The 16,337-nt window shown below is 36.8% G+C and overlaps 1 protein-coding gene and 1 long non-coding RNA gene across 4 annotated transcripts; one reads left to right on the top strand and one right to left on the bottom strand.

Annotated features, from left to right (window-relative positions):
* Window positions 1–1,240: 1,240 nt before the first annotated feature.
* On the bottom strand, window positions 1,241–3,845 carry LOC143738929 (uncharacterized). Its single transcript, XR_013204087.1, has 4 exons — window positions 3,768–3,845; window positions 2,788–2,844; window positions 2,422–2,494; window positions 1,241–2,331 (listed from the first exon to the last, which is right to left on the bottom strand). It is a non-coding gene; the product is annotated as an uncharacterized LOC143738929 (long non-coding RNA).
* A 4,002-nt stretch (window positions 3,846–7,847) lies between these two features.
* On the top strand, window positions 7,848–15,604 carry LOC143739073 (leucine-rich repeat neuronal protein 4). Of its 3 annotated transcripts, none has more exons than XM_077231189.1 (4): window positions 7,848–8,112; window positions 8,826–8,929; window positions 10,395–10,456; window positions 12,106–15,604. In XM_077231189.1, the coding sequence occupies exons 1-4, from the start codon at window positions 8,110–8,112 to the stop codon at window positions 12,804–12,806; spliced, it is 870 nt and encodes a 289-aa protein (XP_077087304.1). In that variant the 5' UTR covers window positions 7,848–8,109; the 3' UTR covers window positions 12,807–15,604. The 3 variants fall into 3 exon arrangements, with proteins under 3 accessions (XP_077087304.1, XP_077087305.1, XP_077087302.1); XM_077231190.1 differs by having other exon boundaries at window positions 7,852–8,036; XM_077231187.1 differs by having other exon boundaries at window positions 7,852–8,929.
* Window positions 15,605–16,337: the final 733 nt, after the last annotated feature.

Genomic DNA, 16,337 nt, shown 5'->3' on the forward strand with positions numbered 1-16,337 from the left:
GATAAGGATTAAACAGGAATTTATATATATATATACAAGCTGTGATGTAATTAATCTGGTTTCTTTCTTTCTTTTTGGCTAGAAGGGCTAGTAGAAGTTCTGAATGGTCAGTAACTTAAACATTTTGTAGCCAAATTGACCAGTGAGTGAAAAAGTTAATTTCAAACCCTATTGCCTAAATTAAATCTGCTCAGTGTATGAAACGATCGTGTCTTTTCAGAGAATTTGGACCAAGCCATTTGATTCATGTGGATTCATTTTACGATCTCTTTATAAACTTTTTGAAGCGTCAAAGTGCTAGTTGCATAGCTGTCAATGGAGGGACAGAAATCTCTCAGATTTCATTAAAATATCTTCATATGTGTTCAGGAGATGAACTAAAGTCTTACGGGTCTGGATCGAAATTAGGGTGAGTAATTATTGATAGAATTTACATTTTTGGATGAACGAACCCTTTAAGTGACTGATTGTAAGTGGGCTAGGCCTCTGGTGTTATGTATAACTAATCGCCGATGTCTTGCTCTAGAGGCAGGCATGTGCAAATTTATTTGCCTGTGTGATGTCACATATCCTTCAATATGAAAATGAGCCATTTCTGGAGCTTGATTAAATAAATGCTTTGTTTATAATGAGAAGGGTGTTTTAAAGTGATGGTTAACCCAAAAATGAAAATTAGCCCATGATTTACTCAAGCCACAATTGGAGCTATATTAAAAAAATATCCTGGCTCTTCCAAGCTAAATAATGAGAGTCCACACAAGTTAATCATGTTCATCATAAAAGTGTCCCAAACGGCTCCGAGGGGTTAATAAAGGCCATTAGAAGCGAAGTGATGCGTTGGTGTAAGAAAAATATCCATATTTAAAACTTTATAGACTAAAATAACTAGCTTCGGCAGACGGCCGTACGCAAGTTGACTTACGCCAAAAGAGTAACACTGGACGATGTATGAGGTACACTGTAAAAAGAAAAGGTGCCTGGAGGAACCTTTTGGGGTTCTTCACTTTGCCACACCGGCGGAACCGTCTGTAGATCCTCTAGGAACCCTTTTAAAAGGGGCGGTTCTCTGAGGAACCACCCAGGTTTCCTGAGGAACTCCTATATTAGGCACTGTGTAGAACCGTTTTGGGTGCCTCCAGGAACCAATTTGTATTTATTCATTATTATTTAATGTTGTTACTATGGTTACCATTCATTTTTATACCATTCTATTATTATAATATACAAACTGAACCAAATACAAAATAAGAATTGTTTATTACATATTTTAGATCCATTTTAATACATACACTTCCATACACTTGGGAAAAGAAGCTAGTAATAGATGAATATCAATGAATAGAATACACAAACAAATAGTATAATACATAAGCAACATGAATAATCAACCGTGTATATACAATAGGCTATACAAGAAAAGACATCTCAACAAAATGCATGGAAACACATATGTTGCATGTAGAAAAAATATTAAAAAAGTGCATCTTTACTAAAGTTAAGTTGTGTTAAGCTTGTTAAGTCTGATGTCACTGTTTCCAAATCCAAAAGCTCTATCAGATGCCAAAAACAAACATCAAACGGTGCTAATATACACTCATTGTGCTGTAAAATTCCTGAAAATTATAATCCTAACTTTTATCTCTATACCGAAATCTCAGATGGTTAGTTATTAAGCTATTTTGAATCGTAAAATATTGAAGTCTGTGATGCCGTGAGACTGGAGACTGTAATGAAAAGCCATAGGGCTTTTGAAAAGCTTAAATGTGTGACTTGAATCAACAGGACTCATAAATGGTTGTTGAGTATTCTCACTAGAAACAAGATAGATAGTTAAGGTGCAGTATAATTATCTGTTGTTCATTGAATTTTCACTGGTGAATTCCAGTCATTTCAATAAGAATCCACACAATCAGCAATTTTATGTGTGGTCAAAAATGTCACTATGGGACCAAGTTGGTCACTGGAATTGGCTGGATTAGACCAACAGAAAGCTGCTGGAAAGTGACTCCTGTGTGAGCTGTGCTTCATACATTACGTCGCTACACTGCTGACAATGGTCAATGGACTTTTTTGCCCGTGTAATTTCACGAATTTCACAAATGTGACCGCACCTTTACTCGCTGCAACATAAAATGCAATCAATAATAAAATCTTCACAAGGGACATGTGAGGTACTTCACGACTAAAAAAAAGTCAAAAAGGTGCAGCAGCTTAATTTTCCATTTGTTTTTCCTCTTTTCTGGTGGATGGTCCAGGCACTTCAATGATTTTCAGGTCTACAGGAGGATTTTTTATTCTTGTTCAAACTTGTATTTCAGCTTACAGAGGTCCCTGCAAAGAACCAAAATTACTATTAGCAAAGTTATTAAAGTGATAGTTGTGAACTTAAAATAATTTCCTTAGCCTTGTGACATTACTAACCTGTTTGACTTTCTGTCTGTGGAACCCAAACGCAGATCTCGGGCATAATGATCCCAGTCATCATTCAATTTCACTGCATGAGACAAGCAGAACAAAATTGTGTAAATCATTAATGAAAACATTCTTATGTACACTTGTCTAGTTCAATTCAATGCAACAATTTATGTAAAAATGGTTAAATGTTCTGTTAAGCTCCAAAAATGTCCCAGAAAAGTTTTCTGAGTAACATGAATGAGATTTGAGAGCATCAAGGAATATTTTCAGAGAATAACTGATTAAAATACACAAGTACACTGTCAAACAAAACAAATTCACACAGAAGAGTTCATAGTAATAAAGTACTTGCATGTGGTACAGGTAACTTACTGTAATTCAATGTTGCCTCTGAAATGTTCAGATGATTTTAGAAATGCAGTGGTTGTTCTGGGGAAACAAAAGAACAAAGCTTATTATATCCATTCACAACATAATATTTATTAGTCAATAAAGGTCTTGAAAATGGTATTTTAAAGAATCAGGGTAAATTACCTGTAGTAAATAAACAAAAACAGACCAAACTAACGTTAACTATAGCTAGGCCTATCCACTTGTGTTATTCATAACAAAAGCCAATGACAGCAGGAATCAGCTATCAATTAGTTATATCAGCAATTTGAAGACACATTTGTACATAATACATTGAAGTGAATGACTAAAACAATCTAAGACAATAAGTCAATGATTTCCATTTGATCTTTAAAGTCCCCATGAATTCAAAATTGACCATACTTACTTTGTTTGCCTAAATTGATCGTTTTGTGGTGAACAATTCATCCATGCAAGTCAATCCACACAAAAACATTTTTTGGCTTCGTAATCTTTAATCAAAATCTGAAATTTCCCCTCCCCTCTGCATTGGAGGACCTTCCCTGATGACGTAGGTTTGACGGTTTGGGTGTCTGCTTAACATCCGTAACCACGCCCCTCCAACTGACAGTACACAGGCTGCCTGTGTGTTTGAAAGAAACACCTACTTTTCTAGATCCAATCAGGTGCTAGTTGGAAAAAAAGCCACGCACACTATTTTGCCTCATTTAGTATTCCGTTTCTCTCGGAAATACGTCACAACACTGGAGAAAAGTCGTTTGCAACTTCCGGTTCACGGGGACTTTAACGTTAGCTAGTTCATTAGATTAGTTAGCATCGCGAGATTCGCGACTAAAAACCTTCATACCACATACTGTGCAATAAACGAGTGGTAAACACTGTAAAAACGATAAAGAAAAATAAAATAAAATTAGTTTGTATGTGTTTGAATATATAGTGAGTAGACTCTGTATTTATATTTCTTTGGCGAGTTTACAAACCTTGTAACGGAGAGCCGAACAAACAGCTGAAGCTTTGGTGAAAGGAGCCGTTACTTTCAAATCCGATGACGATCAGCTGAGCTGTGTTGCGCGCGAGGGTCACTGATGACAGCAGAGGCAGTTTCGAGACAGAATAAAACTGTTCTCCTGCGGCTTCTCCTCTTGCTTCTTGTTTTTCTTCTTCTCCACCTGCTTCTTCTTATTCTTCGTCTCCTCCTGCTTCTTCTTCATATCATTATTATTATTATTAGGCTACTTACTATTTATGGTAGTTAAGTTTTAAATTAATCAATAAAATAGGTCTATACTAAATAAATGTAAGTATACTGAATCAGAAGTATAAATTATGAAATATATTATTATTATTATTATTTTAAACTTAAGTAGACTATAACAATAATAGGATAATAATCTTATTCTGGCCTCACAGAACCATTGGGTTCCTCCAGATGCTGGCTTTAACATAAGAGATCTTCCAGGAACCACTTAAATGTTAAAAGATCTTACAATAACCCTTTTATAGCATTCAAGTTCCTCTAGTTTCCCCCAAAGCACTTCGAGGTCTCATGGTAGTGAAAAGGTGACTCCAGAACCTCTGAACTGAATACAAAGTGCTTAAAGGATCCCATCAGTTCCAGCAAGAACCTCAAAGATTGTCAGTGATCCTCCAGGAACCCTACTATAGGAGAAAGAGCTTTGAGGCACTTCAATTACATTTTTAAGTTCCTTGAGTATCCGACAGGATATTTGAGGCACCTTTAGTTTTTACAGTGTAGGATGTAGGTGACACCTCTTGCGGTTCAAACAAACAGGGCTGGGTAACTGCGTTCGTCATTACGTTATGCGTCAAGTTCAAGGGTTACTCTTGTGGCGTAAATCAATGTGTACAGCCGTCTGCCGGAAGCTACTTATTTTAGTCAATAAAGTTTTAAATATGGATATTTTTCTCACACCAACGCACCAGCTTTGCTTCAGGAGGCCTTTATTAACCCCTCGGATCAGTTTGGGACACCTTTATGATGCACTTGTATGGACTTATAGTGCCCATTCACTCCCATCATAAAGCTTGGAAGAGCCAGGCCATTTTTTATATAACTTCGATTGTATTAGTATAAAAAGAAGAATGTCATATACACCTAGGATGGCTTCTTCAGGGTAAGTAAATCATGGGCTAATTTTCTTTTTTGGGTGAGCTATCTCTTTAAGCAATGAAACTTGCAGGATATTTTAAAGGTACAAAATGTCTACTAAGAGCAGAAAATCGCAGTAACTTTATGGACACACGCTCCATGACTGTCTGCCAGGCCCTTTAATAGAGTCTGGACATGCTTGCAATTTGATCAGATTACAGCTCCTATGCTGATAAATTTCAGGAATTTTATTGCTCAATTCACTGAACTACCAATGCAGTGTGTTTCACAACCACATCCTCTGAGTTAAAACAAATATGTAGTGTAATGAACAAAATATCCGGCAATTTGGTTGGGCCATGTATAGGAATGTATAGACAGTTAGCCAATCATTGTCTCGAAATTAACCACAAACACGGTGATCAGGACTCTGACGTGAAGCTGCATTACAAAACAGCGATCAGCCTAGCAACAAGAAGAACATTGCAACATTAAAAAAAGTAATATTAAGCCTGAAGTTTTCTGAGGTCTTTGCACTGCAATCGATAACAGAGAAGTAAAATGGCGGCAGTTGCATTTGAAACGAGAGCAGAAGTCCATGGTTACAAGAGACATGAAAGTTGCTTCAGGTTCAGAGCCGCCCACTCTCCCAGACAAGCCACGGAGGTCGTCACTGAGATGCCCGTCCCTGTGAATCCTTGGCTCCCTGACCTGTTGGTACTGCCCAGGAGACATCTTGTCCCATCTAAGCCACCTTGCCACCCACTCCTCCAGCCCCTCGTCCACCTCCTGAGCGGCAACCCTCCCTATGGACTTATTACAGCGTGAGGACTCGCCTTCCGGGAGGGGGGTGTTCTGTCATGTGTATGTTCTGTTTTTTATTCAGTTTTCATTGTGTTTATTACAGTCACCGACCCGTGACATATAAACAGTTTATATATATATATATATATATATAGTGTGTGTGTGTGTGTGTGTGTATATATATTGTAACAATATATTTTACATTTATTGCAAAATATGCACATGTATAAATATTTAAATATTTTGAGAGTTTAGGGCAGTGCTTGAAGTGGGAAAAGAAAGGTGCCGGTTCTCTCTTGCATTGGCAAATCATGAGATTTGAGATTTCTGCAGTGAAAAACAAAACTTATAACAAAACTTATTGTTATTTATTAACAACATAAATGTATTAAAACAAGTCATGCGTGTGTGCACATGCGTGCGAAAACGGAACTCCTCCAAGCCTGCAAGTCCAAAAATACATTTAGATTACTACATTTTATTTAATTAAATGCATTTATGTGAGATTATTATATTTTCATGTCAATCTGTGTTTTGACCTCGAACCATGAGCTGTCACTTTAATTCACCGCGTGCAGCACAGCAAAAATAGACTCGGAACGATCTCTGCACTGCTGTATACGCACAGCACCAGGAGCGCATTGACGGACCGCATGCGCGTGCAGTGTGAAAGCTCGAACCTGTTAACATGGGTGCGGAAAAAATACGCACTGCATACGCACTGCAAACGAAGTATATCAACGGGCGTGACACTGGCGCTTTTTCTGTCAGTGGTCGAGTACCGGCTACATGCGAGAAGTAGCGGTACGCAAGAAAAAGTGCAGATACAAATGTAGAAGTGCCGGTACTGCGTACCGGTGAGTACCGCCCCACTTCGAGCACTGGTTTAGGGAGACTATTACGTCATTCGAAGTGCTTCATGGGAGTGGCTGGGAACTACTGATTTCTTTTGGTGATAGTTTAGATATAATCAGCAACTTTAAATGATAGTTTTATATTTCACCCTTGTTTTTTAATTTAATTTTCATTCGCAATGATTAATGGGATTGTAATTCTTTTCATCACTAAAGCTGTTAGGTATACAGTTTTGTATAACAAATAAAAGTTTGTAATTTCACCTTGTAGCTGATTGGCTTAGTTCATGGTTTATAACTCTTCAACAAAGTTTTTTTTAACAAAACCTATGGGAAACATTTATGGAAAAAAATCTTCTGGAACCAACACGGCTGGAAAAGTTGGCAGGCCTTAATGCACTCTATTCTCTGAATGGTGAAGATTTCTTTGCAGAATCATAGATTATGTAGTTTTCCACCAGGATTCCTGATTTTAAAGTCAGCCTGAAACTGAAGTTGCTGTAGACTTTTCTTCCCTATTGTGACATAAATCCAATTGAAACGGCTTCTCAAACAAGAAAAAAATATAGGTGATGATTTTGTCCATCGGGAATTGGTTGGATGGTTGGATCGTTGTGGTTTGCTATTGCTGTGATCTCATGTGAGTGGCAGGTTGTCCCGCCCTCATGCCAATAAACCTGTCATCAGAGAAAAGATGACGCTGTAAGAGGAAAGAGAAGTTGATTTGAGTAAAGATTTTGAGGGCATATGATGCTACATAATGCTATATTTCAGTTTATTGCTGATGGCTTCAGCCAAAGCATATAGGCTTTAAAGGATTATTGCCTTATAAAGAAAATGAATGGGATTTTAACTTTTGGAACACAACTGCTGTGTTCTATACAGGAAGTAAAGTATGCTGTAGAAGTGAAGAATAGAATGTAGTGGGTAGAATGTGCAATTAAATCGTTTCAGACCCCTGATGACACAGCTCCGTTCCAGTTTAATACTATTAACTGCTGCGTAATGGGGACAGGATGTACTTTATAAACCAAACAAGACAAACCATAAACTGTTAAACAACAGTGCATTTAATAAACACGCCCAAACTAAACCCGCTGCCCCAAGTTACATCCATTTTGATGAATCAGACATAATAAAGTTCAAATACACAAACTCTGATAAAACACACACTCACACAAATGCACACAACAACTACACCCTGAAATACATGCTTATTTCATTTCCCCACTAAACACACCCTAGGTCTGATGTATGCATGACATGCGCGCTTGTTTTTCTTTGCAGCTGCTCCCTTCTGCAGCTGCTTTCAGCACACCAGTTAATCACCACCAGATGTGATGGAGAGAAACAGACACAGAGAGAGAGAGAGAGAGGTTGAGGAACATGACAGATTTGTGTGACACATTGGATATAGAGAAAATGGAGAGAAATATAAAGACAGGAGAATGACAATGGGGGGAAGGAAGTAAAATGGGACGGTAAAAACGTGTTGTTCTTCTAAAAGTTCCCTAACGTGAAAAGGTAGAAGGATTGCAAAGAATAAAACTAGAAATGGTATGTTTTCATATACTTAAAATGTGTCTGAAGTCAGACTGAATCTATCATTTGTTCTTTAAAATGTGATTTTAAACGCTTTATTTCGATTGGAATCGTACCTGTGGGTGCATCTGCATTATAACTTGTCTTCATCCAGACTGCAGCATTTAAGCATTATTAGAATTGGCCTCGCTTGTTGTGCGCAATATTCATTTATGCATGTCGACATATAGCCTGCTTGAACAGACCACACAAAAAACGACAATTATTATAACTGCGCAATTAAATGTACTCATGAGTCATTCAAAAATAAGCCATTTAAAAAAAAAACACAGGCCTTGAAATTGAAAATAAAAAGACTTGCACTTTTGTGCATAACATCTTTAGTTATGCATGAACAAATAAAAGTATTAGAGTATTTTTACATGTTTTCCCCCCTCTGTTTACTCCCTCCGTCCCTAGATGCCCGTATGTTCAGCTTTCCCACAGAAAAATATTCCCATATGATCGATTCTCTCTGAAGAAACATGTATCAGTATAAGTATTTATAAAGACTGATCTGTGAATGCATTTCACAGCACTTTCATGTACAAAAATCGAATGACATTTTGTATTTTATATTGGTATATATGAGCTTCATAATGTGCAATGTGCCAGCTAGAGATCAGAAAAGGATATGCTGTAGTTGCTTGGCTGTGTCTTGTTGTGCATGTGTGAGTCTCGATTTTCAGAGAGTACAGAGAAGAAAAGGACATGTTACAGTTCTGGGGGAGCTTCACCTTAACATGTTGAGGTTGAAATTAGAGCTTGAGTTGAGCCCTCCTGATTCCCGTACGTAAGTAGGCTTTGTAAACAAACTGTTGCACCATCAGATGTTTTTAAAAGTACTTCATACTGGTACGAGGCTTAGAGTCATGACAGAAAAGATCTCTCAGTTTCCTAACTCTAGCTTGACCCTTGAAAAAGAGGAAAATTCTCCCTAAAAGAATACAAAATGGATATGTCACATCTAATACCTTAAAACTCTAGTGGGGATTGTGTGTCAGTATATCATCCATCCGGTGTTTCAGAACACACTTCCTCTAGAACTGCAAATAATCCTGACAGCAGACGATCTGTTGATATTCTGTTAAATCGTACATTCAACAATAAAGTGCTCTATTTAAATGTAAATGTTGTAGAAATGCTTTTGTCTCGCTCACAGCATATGGGCATTTCTTCAAATTAAAAAAAATAGCTAATTAAAACTAGCATGTTAACTATTCACTAACATGTAACCTTTTCTTTTTGTTATAAGGGTCATTTTAAAACGGTCTTGGAAACTTAATATTTGCTACTTTTCAAAAGTCTTTTGTTTATTTATTTTATTCATGTACTCTTGTCCGACCTACACCCTGAATTTCACTCTTAAAGTATTAAAATATATAATTCAAATCCAAAATGTTCTTTTTTGTTATTATAAATATCAACTGGGTAACACATATTATTCATTGATAGTTCATGTTAACTAATGTAGTTTATAGTGTTAACAAATGGAACTTTATTGTAAAGTGTTACCAGTAAAAGAGTAGAAAAAAACCCATAAATCATTTCATTATTGTGTGAAAATTTTTAAAAAGATTTAAGGTTAAAACATCTTGGGTGGATGTTATTTCAACAACAACAAACAAAATTTGAAAAAAGTTAAAACTCTAAAAAATCTTTTATTGACAGGAGATAAAATTGACAAATGTTTCGGCTCTTTGCCTTCGTCAGTGTCAACAACAACAAAACATTTTTTTTCAAAAAAATTTTTTTGCAAACAGCTGTAACATGACATTATAAATTAAACGTAGTATTTATTGACGGTGAACCTGTGAATCATTAATGTTTTTAGGACTGCCTGTCTGAAGTCAGTCTGTCCACTGAACCTTTTATTCAATTGAGACAATGACTCAAAGCAAAAAAGTATATTATGACAAAATAACCTTGACCACAGTGCCATATGACAGTGTTTCTAAGTGTGCATATGCGTGTAAGTGGTAAGGCGGGTGTACGGAAGTGTGTGACTCTGCGTAAGTTTATAAATGACGTGAACTCTGACTCTTACTGTCATTAAGTATGAAAAAACAGACTTCCTTCTCTACACACACACACACACACACACAAAGACGCAGACACACCTGCCTCCAGGATGCAGTAAATCTTTTTAGTGGAACACCAAATCCACATTTCTGGTTAATACAAACTGAGATTTTCATTTGAATTAGTATTCCACTGAAGCTTGAAGCACACGCTGTCTCCAAATCTCTGAAATAAAGAGCCTCTTGTTCACCATCATACCAGCATGCCACAGAGGGGCTACGACTGAGCTGTGTTCAATGTAAGTAGTTGTTTACCATAAAAACATGATTTCTGCTGCTAGGATAGTAATAACCTGTTTCAGCATAATTTGAAGTACAGTTGTGTATGAAATATTATCTCTTTTTATTAATGGAATGTCAATCAGTTCAGGTATAGCAATTGCTCAACAAGATTCAGATTAATTCTGATGCTCTGAATGAGTGTGCGGATGTGTGTGTCATGTCAGGTTTCTGACCTGCACATGTAGCTGTAATCGCTGTGATTCATTAGAGGTATGTGCTCATATTCCACACACATTCACTCTGCCAGAAAGCCTAATAACTGAGAAAAGGTGGAGCGATGAGGGAGAGAGGGGGATGGGGTTAGAAAGAAAAAGGAGGTGATTGTAGGGGGGAGAGAGAGAGAGAGAGTTGCTGTAGCAAGCGATTAAGAGCAAAGGAAAGAGGATACCAAAAAGTTTAAGATTGTAAGACCGTACTTTTTGGACTCCCTTATTAAATAGGTAAGAAATTAATGTTCATATCTTTGTTTGAACTCTTTTTTTTCAATACTTTTACCTTGCGACTTCAGTTTTGATACAAAAGTAACTGAGAGACAGCAATCAACATACAGGCGCAATACAAAAGCCTTTTACTTATCAAAATACCTTGAAGCTCTGAATTCCTTTATCACATGGCTGTCTGGTATTCTTCTCTCTAAAACTCGTCAGAGTTTTTTTAATATGATCTCTGTCTGGTTTAGTTAGGTTTACCCATGCAAAAGAATGTTAATCGATATCTTAACCAAGGGCAGATGACACTACATGGTACACACACTCACACACTGTTGTGTGTGCAACAGTTTGCTAACTGGTTTGTTTTGCAATAGAGTGATCTGGATGGCTGGATTGTTTGTATTCACTCTGCTAAATGTAAACCGTTTTCAAGAGATAATCTGCCCTGGAGATGTAAAGTGTCACATGAGAAATATGAAGCAGGTTCTGAAGTGCCATTGGTTGTTTACTTCGTATTCATTCCTCAGCCAGTATTGTAGTGATTCTTCTTTCTTAAGAAGATCACTCTTGGAAATAATGGGAGTTACAAAAGAGTCAAAAGTAATCGACAGCCAGGTTTGATGCATGATTGAAAAAAATGTATAGCTTAAATGCATTTTAAGTTACTTTTGATTAAAGTGTCTGCTAAGGGCATAAATGTTAATATGATGGGAAATTAGCAATTGGCTAATCATTTTGAAATACAACTGAATGACAAATGAGAAGTGTTTCTTTATTTAATCTTTAATAGGCTATCGTAATATAGTAATATTTTATGAAACAACAAAACTTATAACATTAAATCTGACACAATCTGATATTTTATACTAAACTCTTAAGTCAAGAGTGGTTAATGTAATCAGTTAAAGATAATTGAAACATTCACCCAAAGAAATTAGTCATGTAAGTTGACCACTGATCTGGAGCTACGTTTTATTCAGTAACAAACTTTTATTACATTCCAAAAAACTAATGCAATCTGAAAATATATTACTGCACATTCCAGAACTGTAGTTCTTAAGGTCATACTAAAGGTCAATAATTGTTAATGAAATCAGTTCAAGATAATCGATTGATGATCATTCACCCAAGGAATCAGTTGGCTCCATTCATAACTCATTTTTTTTTCCCACCAGATATCATGTTGGTGTGTCTACATCCTGTCATTCTTCTCCTCATCAACTTTCTCGACCTGTCGTCATCATCGTCATCTCAGAATGACACTCGACCCCGTTCCCCCCTGAATGATTACAGTGATTACGAAGAAAATACCACTGAGCCTACCAGCTCGTCTACCTCCGAAGTCCCAGAATTCCATCCATGCGACTATGACATGTGTGTGGAGCAGCAGCAAACCTGCAAGGAGCTTGCAGCAGTCACACCATGCCTCTGCCCGGGGTTGAGCCCTCGAGACAATCCCCCTAGTCCACCGCGCCTCTCACATCTAACTCAACAGGATGACAAAGGGGTCCTGGTGCACTGGTGTGCTCCGACCTCCATTATCACCCACTACATTGTCTTGGTGAAAGGCAAGGATAAAGTTATCGATAAGGAGATAAAGGTGCAGGAGAGGAAAAGGGCAGTAGTATTGCGGGATGTGGCAGCTGGTGCGCTCGTGTGTGTAAAAGCGGTGAATATAGCCGGCATCAGCACAGAGAACGGGCAATCGTGTGCCACATTTGAACCCCAACATTCAGACTCTGGACTTGCGCTGAAGCTGGGCATTATTGGAGGTGTGGTGGGACTCGTAGTTCTTCTGATTCTGGCTCTACTGCTGTGGAGACACAAAACATTGCGGAAGTCTACTGCACGAAACGAAACAGGGGGAGTTCTGTAACAGATAGAAAGAAGCGTGTATCTGTTTCTGTGTATGTGTGTGGCCATAAATATGCGCTTCATATTGGTATGAATGATGGGAGTAAATGAATGACTGTGGACTGATGGCCTACTGTGAGCATGCTGGATTGAGGTGAGGGAGTGTAATGACTCAATGAAAGAGGGATGCAGAGAAGGTGGACGAATGACTCAGCACATTCTTCTCATTTGGTCGTCAGTGTCTAACAATGTGATTTTGGACGGACACAAATTGCCGACTGCTACTGTGCTGACTCTAATCATGGGCACCTTTTCAAGACCATTTCCCAAATCACCAACACACTTTTACACTTGTGTATGTTTGTTTATTCATTCTTCATGTTTTTTTTGTTTTTTGTTTTTTTAATGCAGAATTACAATTTCTCATTTAAATTTAGGACTGGGTCAGATCAACAGCACATTTTAGGTTACTTTTTCAAGTGTACGTTTTTGCTAATATGAATCTTACAAAATAATAAACTATATTTTGTATTTTGAATTTTTTGGGGCAGTTTATTTTCTGATTAAATCAAATCAATACCGATTTTTTTGGGACAGTCGCCTGAGCCATAAATGGCATGTGACTTAGCACTCTAAAGCTGCAGGAAAATGACATCATGATGATAACATGATGATAACTGTTGACTGCACAAGTACAGTTACACACACGCAGTCCCAAACCCTTTACCAGCAATCCTGAGCCTAGATTTCAGAGGCTGACAGGTTAAAATATGTATCTCACAATTAAGAGCCATGTAAAAAGATTCAGGCATTGGTAAAGCATCTAGTGTAATATAATGAAATATTATTAACATACATACATTAACATACATTCCTTGCAATTGTTAGGCCGTCCCAATCGGTCCAACGACAGTTTCCGATAAGCGGGTGAAGGTTTACTGCGAGTTAGGCCTACTGTCTTTTCAACGTGGCAAAGTAATTTAATTCCAAATTAAACTTTTATCTGACTAATTTTATCACAACCTCGAATTTAGGTTAGAATGCCAATTGGTTATTGCTCATTTTTATAATAGTTTCTCGACACATTTGATTATTCTATTTAACTCTTTACTTATTATCCTCGTTCATTCGGGTGCCAAAGTCGCACAGTGTCCTCACACAGACTGTTATTTTTATGCGGGCCCACGATCACAAATTCAACAGTTTTTGGTCACTAAACAGAGGTAATTGGCTAAATATCTTAGACAGTCCCACTCACGCTTACTCAATTTAAGATATTTTTGTATACCCCCCCCCCCATCCCCCTTTGAATTAAAGTAACGTTTTCTTCAGTCAGATGTCATGGCCACTAGGCTACTATAGATATAAGCTGACCAATATTAGCCTATAGTTAGCAGTAGGGGAGACCAGGTACAGTTGTAACACGGGGCTAGTTGTAACACTACCAATTCCACCAATCAGGGATAAGATAGGAGTGTAACTGTTACTGTCTTTATATATCTTCTTATTAAACTGTCTGTACACTTACAAAGTTCTCAATGCTTCATTATGCTTCCGTGTTAGTGTGGGGCTATTTTGAGCCTTGTTAGTGGTATTAACTAGCGATTTTTATTTGTACTTATTCGATGCCCCATACACTAGCGTTATAAGCTAATCTGTGGTTAAACTAAAAATAATATTAAAACTGGGTACATTTGATTATTATGAAAACGCATCCCATAGAACGGTCGACTCGGTACCCATGAGTTAATTAGCCCTAGGTTCATTTTTGGCCGGAATTGTCCGTTTAAAGGGATACTCCACCCAAAAAAATTAATTATCTCATAATGTACTCTCATCATCCTCATATCGTCCGAGATGTATATGACTTTCTCCAAATATATTTTTTTTAAGAAATAAGTTTATTGGACAATGTAGATCAAGAACTTTACATCTGAATTTCTAGTTTTGAGCTCCTGGAGCCCAATGTTACGCAACTATATTGTAAACCACTAATGGTGTAAAATGTTACATCTGTTCAAAGACATTTTTATTGGGAAAAGTATTACAAAAGGAGAGGACTAATAGTGTATTACATCCAGCTCTCACTGTTGGGGGCCTTTCTATCAGGGAGAAAAAAATTATAATATTTTTATAAGAAAAATCTTAACTAAAGAAAAAAGTCTTTCACCTAGGGCATTGGTGAAATGCAGTCAGGATTTTGAACCCTTTTTCACAGAATCTGTGGTCAGACAGTAATAAATATGTAATTCCTAATAAAGTCAACGAAACTCGTTTTAAAATAATAAACAGATACCCATGTAATGATTTTATCAGTATTTATCATATTTTTCTCTAATATGCTGTTTTTGTAAAGAGGAAACTTTAGTTGTAATCATACCAAATTATTTTGGTCCAAACTTTCTGCTTATTTTTGAGGTGTTTTACAAAGTTATCACAATAACTGATATAATGGTCTTGTTTATGGATTGTGATATCGGTTTAAATGGATAATAAAACCCAAAAATGTATTTTATTTTGGAAATATCATATACATAAAGCAAAATGTATGTTAACTGCACCAAATGGTAGACTATTTTCCACTGACAGGTTTTTTATGACTCTCTGACTTCAATACCCAACAATCGTAAAGCTGTTAAGACATCTCAGCCGTTGAAAAGGATAACTGATGTATTAGATGTATGATTTGTTTTTTTGATACAAAATGCAGAATTGTGATCTTAATTTTTTATAGATTCAAGTGTTTTGTATGACTCAGTATTCCCCTATTGTTTTTGTTATTGCAATAAAAAAAGAGGACTTATGGAACTAAAAAAAAAATGTAGTACATCACTGTGTGTCAGGATTAGATTTAAAAGTATTGAAAATAATGATTTTATTTTTTGCTGTCCATGTGACAGTGCAGTTACAGCTTCTGTTTAAAATCAGTTAGGCCTACTTAAAATGAGGGGGTGGTTTGGTAAGTCCAGATTCTTCACAGGGCCAAGAAAAAAGTTTGGAATTCCTGGGATTTTTCACATTTTTCATTTACCGCAGAAATTATATCAAACAGCAGAACCTATCCACCAACTCAAATATTTTAATTTAAGAGTGTAAATCTACCATCAACTCAAGAGGGGCAGAAAAAAAACATTTTAGAAACAAAAAACATTTCTCTTTAGACAAAACACCTCCATCATTCTAGAAGAATAAACAGATTCAGTCAGCCCTTTTAATACTATTGCTTCTCGTTATCTGCAGTCTATGTAATCCTCTGTATTTTAGAAAGCTGGAAAATAACTATAATTTATGACAGAATTACCATAACAGGCAGAAATAAATAGTGTCTAGTGTGACGTATTCAGTTCTCTGCCACTGGAAAGTTCCGCTCTTTATTGTGGAAAACCACATACATCTCTGAATAGTTCAGTTATTTTGCATAAAGTGAGGGGGAAAAAACATGTTGGGTAAAATAACATTAGTTTTTCACAATTGCGAGGACACTAAACCCCATTCTCTGAACTAAATTCTCACTAGCCTAACCAATTTGTTAAATAAATCACTCTTTCTGCAA

The sequence above is a fragment of the Siphateles boraxobius genome, unplaced genomic scaffold, assembly GCF_051911475.1.
Source record: "Siphateles boraxobius isolate OS27281-9 unplaced genomic scaffold, OSU_SipBor_1 16, whole genome shotgun sequence".
In the NCBI taxonomy this organism is placed as follows: Eukaryota; Metazoa; Chordata; class Actinopteri; order Cypriniformes; family Leuciscidae; genus Siphateles; species Siphateles boraxobius.